The sequence below is a fragment of the Loxodonta africana genome, chromosome 7 (assembly GCF_030014295.1).
Source record: "Loxodonta africana isolate mLoxAfr1 chromosome 7, mLoxAfr1.hap2, whole genome shotgun sequence".
In the NCBI taxonomy this organism is placed as follows: Eukaryota; Metazoa; Chordata; class Mammalia; order Proboscidea; family Elephantidae; genus Loxodonta; species Loxodonta africana.
In genome coordinates, this window is record NC_087348.1 from 25855019 (window position 1) to 25866504 (window position 11486).

At 35.0% G+C, this 11486-nt stretch overlaps 2 protein-coding genes across 2 annotated transcripts; both read right to left on the minus strand.

Moving 5' to 3' along the window:
- Positions 1-681, minus strand: LOC135232065 (olfactory receptor 8K5-like). Its single transcript, XM_064289350.1, has one exon. The coding sequence runs from the start codon at positions 679-681 to the stop codon at positions 1-3; it is 681 nt and encodes a 226-aa protein (XP_064145420.1).
- Positions 682-9135: 8454 nt separating this feature from the next.
- On the minus strand, positions 9136-10813 carry LOC135231663 (olfactory receptor 8K5-like). Its single transcript, XM_064288087.1, has one exon. The coding sequence runs from the start codon at positions 10320-10322 to the stop codon at positions 9396-9398; it is 927 nt and encodes a 308-aa protein (XP_064144157.1). The 5' UTR covers positions 10323-10813; the 3' UTR covers positions 9136-9395.
- Between the last annotated feature and the right edge of the window lie 673 nt (positions 10814-11486).

An 11486-nucleotide genomic window follows, 5' to 3' on the forward strand; every position in this document is an offset into this window, starting at 1 on the left:
TCAAAATATGGCTCTCAGAATCAGCAGGTAGGACAGCAGGACAACCAGGAGGGAGGATATCAAATTAAATGCTGAAAATATCATGAGCATCAATTCTATTTCTTGTGAATTTGAGCAAAGCATAGATAACAAGGGAACATCATCACAGTAGAAGTGACTGATGACATTAGAGCCACAGAAGATGGATGTAAGAGTCTTAATGGTGAACATCAGAGACTGAAGGGTACTGTAGAGATATGGAACGCCCACCAGCACATGGCAAAGTCTTTGGGACATGATAACATTGTAGAGTAGAGGGTTACAGACAGCCACATAGCAGTAATAGGCCATGGCTGAAAGGATAAAAAGTTCACTGATAGTGAACAAAATGAAGAAAGCCATCTGTGTGGCACATGCATAATAGGAAATGGTATTTTTATCCACAACAAAATTTACTAACATCTTGGGACAAATGACAGTAGAATTACCAAGATCAATGACGGCCGGGTGTCTGATGAAAAAATACATAGGTGTGTGTAGGCGGGAATCCATCTTGGTCAAGATGATCATGCCCAGGTTGCCCACCACTGTGATCATGTAGATGAGGAGAAACACCCTCAAAAGCGGGTACTGCAACTCAGGGTGCCTCGTGACTCCAGTTAGAATGAATTCAGTCAGCACTGTTAGATTCTGTTGGCCCATTTGGTCCAGTTATCTTTTCTGGGAAGAAACAGAGGGTTTGGTATTAGCTTTCATGTAGTATTGTCTAAACGAGTTATAATATTTTAGGAGCAATGGAAATTTTTTCCATGCGTTTTGTTGTTTTTATCTGTCATGGAGTTAAGCTCGGCTCACAGTGACCACAAGCACAATGGAACAAAACACAGCCCGCTCTTGCACCATCCCCATGATCTGTTTTGGATTGGACCCTTGTGATCCATAGGGTTCTCACTGGCTGATTTTCAGAATTTGATCACTGCGCATTTTTTCTTAGATTGTCTTAATCTGGAATCTCTACTGAAACCTGGCCGGCATCATAGCAATACAGAATGCGCTACTGACAGACACAGTGACAGTAGTGTACGAGGTGTACTGGTCAGAAATCTAACCTAGGTTTCCCATACAGAAGACTACCACTGAGTAACCAGTGATCTTTTTCTTCATATTGTTGTTGTTTTGTGTCATCGTTGAATCATTTCTGACTCATAGCATCCCTATAGGATGGAATAGAACTTTCTCATAGGCTTTCCAAGGCTGTAATCTTTATGAAAGCAGGTTGCCACATGTTTATCCCACAGAGTGGCTTACCTTTCTGTTAGCAGACAAGTGCTTAACCACTGTAAAACCAGGGCTCCTCATCTGATTTTGAAGTTGAGGTAAACTTTAGAAACTTCTATATCCCTCAAAAAAAGAAAAAACTCATTGCCATGGATTCAATTACTATTCAAAGCAACCTTATAGATCAGAGTAGAACTGCCTCATAGAGTTTCCAAGAAGCACCTAGTGGATTTGAGTTTGAACCCATATAACCACTACACTACCAGGGTTTCCACATCCGAAAATAGAGGGATCCATATGTAACACATTACTCATTAAAATAACATAGATTGAATTCTAAAGTAACTCAACAGAAATTAATCTACGTTGTGACAATGAATATTGAGTTTTATGTCGATCCTCCTATTTTGCAATGTAGGTGATCCTAAAGTTTATTTTAACTTCACAAATCTGTAATGTTAATATAGAAATAGTATATTTTATCTACAAGATTACATCAAAGTTTTCCTTTAGTCCACTTCATTTTTGTCTGAGAATTTATGTGGGATTTTGATAGTTTTAGAAAAAGAAGCAGAGACAACATGAAGTTAGTGAAACTTGTTTTATAACCCACTGCTATGGAGTCGATTCCAACACGTAGTGACTCTATAGGACAAAAGAGAACTGCCTCATAGGGTTTCCAAGGCAGTAATTTTTATGGAAGCAGACAGCCACATCTTAATCCTGTGGAACAGCTGGTAGGTTCCATCTGCCAACTTCCCATTTAGTAGCAGAGAACTTAACCACTGTGAAGGCACAGTTTGCCCACCATAATCATGATTTAGGACATAGTCTCTTGCCATTCTGACTTCTGCTTTATTGTACTTCAAGTAATGTCAATTTGCAATGGAGTGTCAACAGACATTCCTGGGGCCCAAATAAATAGGAACTGAGTTAATGGTACTTTATTTGAGGTTTAGTAGGTGTATTTTTATGGTTCAAAAACAATAGAAAGTATCATTTAATAAGGTGATCTTTTTGTTATTGGAATATCTTCTAAGAACACACCTAGCAGCTGGTATGCTGAGATGTGTCTTGAATATAATTAATAAACTCTTTTTATATGTATAAATTTTATAATTTTTTGACCAAGGTCAGTTTTATCTTGAAATTTTTTTTTATTCCAAATAAATATTCCCGTTCATGCTTCAATTTGTATTTATAATTGCATGTCATTTTTTAATGAAAACCCCCAAATTTGTATAAGTTTCAAAACATACAAGATCTGGATATATACCTGTTATAATCTAAGCTTATAGCAGCATTCAAGGATTTTGACTACTTAATTGCATATGCTCTATTTCCTCTAATATGACAGTATGGAAGTAGTAGCTTCCATAGGAGTTTAGAATATTTATTTGGGAATTTATTACATTATGTGCTGAAAACTGTCAATTTATTTTGGGAACCACAGAATAGAGAATTTATACAGTTTAAGAGTGTGATTTTCAAATATCTTAGTGATAACTTCTGTACCTTGTTTCATGAAGTTTTACAAAGAAAGTCAGTAAATTGAAGTTGAACTACCTGATTGGAACAAATGAATCTCTTTAGTGGGATCCACTCGCTTTTCCTTTTAACCTCTTCTCACATTCATCGTCCTTCAATGGAAACCTAGGACTCTGTAAGCATGATTTTCAATTGGGACAGTAAGTGGTGTTCCAAATATTCACTGATGTAAAATGGAGAATATAATTATTATCATGTGGTATAATGCCCATGCTTGGTCTGCACAACTATTAGAAACTTCCAAGGGCCACAGGCAAAGTCTAAGTCTACAGTATGGACTAGCTGAAGTTCAGAGCTGGAGTATAGACAGATGTTTGTAAGGATGACTTTTGATCCCGAGGCTGGATGGGATTTTCAGGAGAATAGCAGGAATCCTAGAAATGTGCTAATTTTGGGTTGATTTTGCCAGCCTGAACCAGGAGATTGGGAGGCAGGATAATACTAGAGATTGGTGAGTCACCTCTGTCCCTTCTTTTTTTAGATAAGTTTTCTGTTATTTCTGCCCTCAGCTCCAATCTTTCCACGTCCTTCTTGCCTTACAGAATAAGAACTATAAACCTATGTCCTTTTGAAAACTTTATCTCAATTTGCGTATCACAAAGCCTGAAATAGTAGGATTTTCCTGTAGAATACTGGATTGAGGTAAAGAATTCAGATTTTTACTTCCAATTCTATGACTTTTAAATTTTCAATGTTCTCTAACAATTATTCTAATGTTTATTGAACCTATGAACTTCTTCAGTGTCGTTTACTACCTCTCTCCGAAGACATCTAGTTTTTACCTTTTTGGAAAAGAATATCTCTAATCTGTCCTGGACATCGAAATATGTACATTTTTCATATCTCTGAGTAGTGATCATCACTAGGGAAGAAAAAATATGCAAGTGTACAGATAAACAATTTTTCAGTCCTCAGACATGATAGTAAAAAAAAAAAAAATGATAGTATCAGGTAGGAATTACTTTAGGTTCAAGGAGTTTTTCATAACTCCATAACTCGTAAAAAACACTGTATTTTTCAGTCTGCTCCATCGGTTTAAATTGCCCATACTGAAAAATCAAGCCCATTAGTAGTAAAGAAACTACTAGGGAAAATAAAGAGCAAAAACAAACATATTATCACCATTAACAACCGAAAAATGGTGTGTTTTTCATGGGAAATTTTATGTAAAAATTGTTCAAAATATCACAGATGTTGCATGGGGCACACTTGTACCAACAATATTCATTTTTTGACAAATATTTCATTGGACACTCTCATACTGAAAAAAAAATTATTTATTTAATAATGTCTCGGGCATAATTCTAACAAAAAATATATATATTTTGCTTAAATAGAGTCATGCCTGGAAGTTCTGTATTATATCTGTCAATGCTAACCTTAATTTGACGTTGTTGCTTGTTGCTGTCAAATTGGCTCTGACTTATGGTGACCCCATGTATAACAGAGCAAAATGATGTCCATTTCTTTTCCATCTTCATAATTGTCAGTATGTTAGAGTGCATTATTGGTATGAACTATTGTGTCAATCCATCCCATTGAGAGTTCCTTCCTTTTGTTGGCCTTCTACTTGACCAAATGTGATGTCATTTTCTAGCATTTGGTCTTTCCTGACGAAGCACTCAAAGTATGTCTAACCCTAATAGATTTTAGTAAATTAAATTGGTGCTGAATTTTCAAGTATTTCTTGTTCCCTCTTCACTTGCAGTAATCAAATGCCAATATCAGCTCCAATAAAACAAATACAGTTGAGGCACACAAATTTATAGGATTTAATGTCCTAAAAACACCATAGAGCTCCATAGAATCCTAGTTAACAAAAGAGAAAATGAATGTTTGTGGTGAAGTTGAAGGGGTAATTTGTGAGTGGCCATAATAGCGTCTGCATTCAGGTGTTAGGAGTGATGGTAAATGATTGAAATCTACCTGATAATCAGAATCTGAGAGAATTTCAACCCACTCACCTTGAGTAGGAAATCAGAATTTTTTTCCTCAAATGATTCTCTTGTTTTCTTTGGTAGGATGAATTTATCATTTCCCTTTGCTTTTGCATATTCCCCAAAGAATTAGCAGGGATTTCACTGATTATGCTGAAAACATCTGAGGGGCTTATAAATTTGGCTTAATGTGCCTGCTAATTATCCAAGATATCTTACATATTCCCCAGTGAAAAGAAGGAAGGGGTAATTCAATGAAGGAACAAAACCTAAGTCATCTATACGATATCATAGAATCTACACGATGTGAATGTATTTGTTGATTTACACAGTCAAGAAATACACACACAATGAAAAAAAATGGATATCAGCTCAATCTCAGTAAAACTGCAACAGTCGGAAAGTCATGATGAAGTACTAAATGCCTGTATCATCATTAGGTAGGATTTTTCTTTGAATTTATTACCAAAAGAAATATGTACCAGGCACTGTGCTATAAATATATCATTTAACTCATATATATGTTAAACCCAACATTTAACTCATAATTTAACCCATACTACTTCCATTTTTACTGGGCAGAGCCTCAGAAGAAATGCCTGTCATTCTAGTTTTCAAAAAAGTCAGCCACTGAAAACATTATACTGTGCAGCTCTACACTCACATGCGTGGCGTTGCTGTAAGTCAGCATTTACTCTAAGGCAACTGGTATTCTCATATTCAGAAGAGATTGAGCCAGGTTAAAATGTATAATTTGTCCAAAATACATAATTAATAACTAAAGAATTTGAAATTAGCTACCATAACACCAGGGTTGGATAATGCTCAGTAGAACCTCATAGTGAGTCAAATTTACTTGTAAGGACTATATCTCATCTCATAAAATTTTATCCATGCCTCCTTCCTTGGTGACTTCCATAGGTACAAGAATTGAGGAAACATTACTTACAATGAAACACACTGATCAAAAGGATACCCATCGATGAGTTTTGACAAATGCGTTTTATTTGTACCAACATAAATCAAGATCTAGAACGTTGTCAATACAAAGAAAGTTCCTTCACGCTGTGCCCTCCACACCCTTGACCATTTACGTCACTAAGGGATTAGCTTTATATTATCCCCAGGCAGCTGCTGTTCTGACTTCTGTCTCTAGGTTTCTTTTCCCTGTATGTGAAATTCACATGAGTCAAATAGTAAGATAAATACTCTGTTTGTCCTCCTTGAATCACCATACTGCATTTACATTTTCCATATCATATTTGTATTGCTGTGTAGTATTCTACTTGTGAATATGCCACAATTCTTATATACCACTTGAACTTATGCCTATAATAAAACAAATCTAGCATAATCATTCTTATATACTTGTGGACACATCCTCTAATTTACCTTGGTTAGAGAAGATAACTGAAGAAGAACTGATGTATTTAAATTATGGTATTGGTGAAGAATACTGAATATACATGGCCTGTCAGAAGAACAAACAAATCTGTCTTGAAAGAAGTATAGCTGGAATGCTCCTTAGGACCAAGGATGACCAAGGCTTCCTCTCACTTACTTTGGACATGTTATCAGGAGGGATCAATTCCAGGATAAGGACATGATGTTTGATCAGTGAAAAAGAGGAAGACCATCAACAAGATGGACTAACATGGTGGCTACAGAAATGGACTCAAACCTAGCAATAATTGTGAGGGCAGTTAATAACTAGAGGATTTGAGATTAAAACCTGGCTCACATCTCTAAATAACTGATATATTTGCCTTTTTTTCTCATGTGGCAAACCCATAAGATTTATCGGGATACAATGCGTTACCACATAAACCAACAGTAGATACCACCAGTATTGGATGATGTTCAGTAGAACCTCACAGTGAGTCAAATTTAGTTGTATGAAAATATATCTTGTCTCATAAAATTTTATCCATGTCTCTTTTTTTTGATGACCTCTATGTGTGCAAGGATTGAGGAAAATTTACATACAGGAAACACACTGATCAAAAGGGTACACACTGACGAATTTTGAAAACACTATGTCCTTCAACAGATGAATAGATTAAGAAAATATGGTATATTCATTAAATGAAATCTTAATCAGTCATAAAACAATGCTGCAGCAATACATGCTATGAGCCTGAAATATCTAAAGCTAAATAAGAAAAGCAAAAAACAGAAGGTCATATATTGAACTTTTACATTTATATGCAATAACCAGAATAGGAAAATTCACAGAGACAAAGAGCAGATTAGTGGTTGTCAGCAGCTGTGTGGACGTGACTGGATTGAGGACAGATACCTTAATCCATAAGAGGACATTTATCAGGCTGATATAAATTATTTTGCACCAGGTAAATGTGTTGGTTGCACAATATTGTGACTATAATAAAAGCCACTGGATTCAACACTTTTAAACGGTTCATTTTTTGTCTTGTGAATTTCGCCTCAATAAATAATTACTATAAATACACTTTTCAACTCTTTATTGTATTTATTGTCTATTAATGCTCTATTGATCAAATTCTTCAATTTATCCATTTCCTCTGAGTTCTGGAATTTTAAGAATAGTATTTTTTCTGCATAATACAGAAAAAAATATATAAGTTTTCATGAGGATATAGATAAAATTTGGTTTAATAAATATATAAGTTTATATTGAATGAAAGATTATATTAAAAATCAATTCAATGTGCCATTTATATGAGACATTGAATTTTTCTTCATTGCCTTTATACGTACATAATACATGCACATTTATATTGATACACACATAACCACATGCTGTTAAGCAAAAGGTTGGAGGTTGAAACTCACCCAGGAAGGCCTGGAAGAAAAGCTTTTTGTTCTGCTTATGAATAATCACCCCCTGAACCCTTACGAAGCAGAGTTCTGTTCTGACACACACGTGGTCAACATGGTTGGAAGTTGACATGGTAAAGGTAGGTATACAAATGAGAGTGTGTGTGTTTCTTTTATCTGAAATTGACTTTTTCAAGCTCCTAATTTCTCTTTTTGTTGATTCAGTACAGTCTTAAATCATACATATATATGTATATGTACATATAAGTCATATAAAATATGTAAACTACATTACACTCAATAATACTTCAAATTAAAATATGTAAACCTGTAATTATATTAATAAATAGGGTGTTATGATTATGTATATAATTTTGTTTGCCTTTTTTACCAGAGTAGATTTCCTGACTTAAATTGTTGTTGTGATTTCTTGAACAGTTTTGATTCTTTCCAAACTATGTAATCATTCTGCATTTCTGCCGAGGTTTCTCTTTTAGCTCAGTATTGAGTTTTATGCATATTTTCTAGCTCTGTCAGATATGATTAGATTTCCAAGAAAATACATAAAATATGTACTTTAGGTATGATGTATTAAAGTTTGTACTTCTCTGGATTAGTGGAACACATCATTGTGGAGACCAGAATAAACCAAAGTGGGGTAAGGAATGTTGATATTATAAATGAAGATGAAGACAACATGGAAGACAGGAAGATATTTTGTTTGAAGGGAGGAAAGTTTGAAAAGTTATAAATATTTGTTCCCAAAGTCTTCTAGAGAATAAATAGAAATTAATGGTGAAAGTAACTACACTTCAGTAGAGTATCTATTCATTCATCAGAATTTAGCTAACCTTCCTTTATATATCCTCTACAGATAAAGAGAACAATATCCACATTTTGCTGTTAGTAAAATATGTGAGTGTTCAGCAATAAAATTGTTTCACTGTAGCATAACATGCCCTATTGATTCATTGTTCTTCCTTCTGCACACATATAATATTCTCCGACACAGTGAAAATATGAATTAGAAAGTATGTCAATACTTTCTCTTGGTTTTGCAATACTTTTTTAATCATCATAATCTCCATCAATTATTATCTTTAATAAATACTTTAGTCCTTCACATCAGACATCCTTAATATCTTTTTTTTTTCACTTCCTCCTATTCACCACCCTGTCTCTATTCATTTTCTGTTATCCATATTTCCTTTTCTAACTACCGTCTGTGCGTGAAGTATATGGTAGTAAGGATCAGCCTGCAGGGATAGTCAGCTCAGAAGGAAGGATGTCAAATTAAATGATAGCAGATCAAAATTACCTTCCATACCTCACACATGTTGGAGTATAACATAGATAAGAAGTGATTATCAAGTAGAAAACACAGTTGACTAACACATCATTCATGGGGTCAATAGGAGCACAGATCATGTTTTGTCTGCAGTTTTGGTTACATTCTTATATTAGCCTCAGCAATGACATGAAAGCAGATTGATAAGATTCCCGTATTAAAAAAGAAAGAAAGAAAGAAAAAAAACCTGATTGAAACAAATGCGTAGTTTACTGAATAGGTGCATAATAAATGTTTCCATGGGGGAACTATAAGGCTCTATGGAAACACATAAGAAAGAAATGAATAGGAAGCAAACTGTGATGAAGAAGAAATGACGTTTAATTTGAGATATATATTGCAAGAATTAACATGGATTTATATAAAGGACATCCAGTATTTATTTCTGCTTTATAATTAGTTTTAGTTCTGGTGCCAAAGAGAATGTCATTCTGCATTTTAGAAATATCATCCAGAGATATCTGTCTTGAAACAGTATTGCATTTTGAATATTAAATACAAAGATTTCATGGATTCTTAACGATCCTGTGGAAGGCATTTTTTACTTCTTTGTTCCTTAAGCTGTAGATCAAGGGGTTAAGCATGGGAATGACTAAAGTGTAAAACACAGAGGCTATTTTCTTGGTTTCAAATGAATGAGGAGATTTGGGCTGCAAATACATGAAAAGTAGAGTCCCATAGAACACAACCACCACTGTCAGATGAGAACCGCATGTGGAGAAAGCTTTTTTCCTGCCCTCAGCAGAATGCACTCGAAATATGGCTATCAGAATCAGCAGGTAGGATAGCAGGACAACCAACAAGGTGGAAATCAGATTAAATGCTGAAAACATTATGATCAACAACTGTACCTCTTGTGCATTTGAGCAGAGCATAGGTATCAAAGGGACATCATCACAGTAGAAATGACTGACGACATTAGAGCCACAGAAGGTCAATGTGAAAATCTTAATGGTGAACATCAGAGACTGAAAGATACTATAAATGTATGGAATACCCACAAGCACATGGCAACGTCTTGGGGACATGATAACATTGTAGAGCAGAGGGTTACAGATGGCCACAAAGCGGTCATAGGCCATGGCCGACAGGATGAAAAATTCACTGATAATGAACAAAAGGAAGAAAGCCAGCTGGGTGGCACATTCATAATAGGAAATGGTATTTTGATTCACAACAAAATTTACCAGCATCTTGGGACAAATGACAGTAGAATTACCAAGATCAATGAAGGCCAGGTGTCTGATGAAAAAATACATAGGCGTGTGTAGGCGGGAGTCCACCTTGGTCAGGATGATCAGGCCTAGGTTTCCCATCACTGTGGTCATGTAGATGAGGAGGAAGACCCCCAAGAGGGGCAGCTGCAGTTCAGGGCGCCTTGTGACTCCAATTAGAATGAACTCAGTCATCACCGTTAGGTTCTTTTGGTCCATTTAGTCCAGTTATCTCTTCTGGGGAAAAACCCAGAGTGGTTGGTATTATCTTTCATAGACTCCCGTGTAAACAAGGAGAAGGCAAGAATTCTACCCCTGAACCACCATTGCTTTCTTACTTTATATTTGTGGGGAGAAAAATAATTCCTGCATCTTATTTTTTTTTATTTTGAAGTTAAAATAATCTTTAGAACCTCCTTCATTCCGGAATAGGAGGCATCTGTATAAAACACTTTATTTACTGATACGGCAAGGATTAAATTCTAAATCAGGTCAACATCATTTGTTATTTATATTCATTAGTAACAAACACATGATTTTGTTAATGGAGAAATATATTTTATTTTGTTTACACAATGGCATCACCATTTTACTTTATTACACTTCTTTTTTTTGTCTGAGAATATTTGTAAGATACTGATATTCTTAAAGAGAGTGAGAGAGATAACATGAGGTTAATGAAACACAAGTTTTATGGCCCCTCATTTGCCCTGTCCCCTTCCAAGACCTTCAGTGAGTCCTTAACAGTGCACTCATAGGGTGATGCATCTTTGTAAGTGCTGAGAAAGTAGAATATTATAACCATGATCAGTTAAAGGCACGTTCTCTTGCCATTCTGACATCCTCTCCATTACACTTCACCAAATGTCAATAGGCATCTCTGGGGTCAAAATGAATGGGAATTGAGTTAATGATACTTTATTTGAGGCTAAGAAGGTTTGTTTTTATGGTTCAAAACAATGACATGTGTAATTTAATAATGCTTTTGTTCTGGTGTTAGAATAGCTTCTAAGAACATGCCTACCACGCAATATGCTAAAATGTGTCTTGCATTTAATTTATGAAAGTTTGTATTTCTTCATGTAATAATGTTTATTATCCAGATCAATTTGTTTATAATCTAATGCTGTTTCTATTTTTCCATTTAAATAACTATTCACATTTCTGCTTCTGTTTGTATTTATATTGCTTGTTTTAATGAAAATCTTCAAATTTATATGCGCTTCAAGACACAGATCTGCAACCATACCTGTTAAAATTGATGGTTTACATCAATGTTGAGAGATTTAGGCCATTTAATTGTATATGGTTTATTTCCTCTAACATAACAAAAGACGTGGAGATGAGAGGCTCTATAAGGTATTTGGAATACGTACGTTTGCA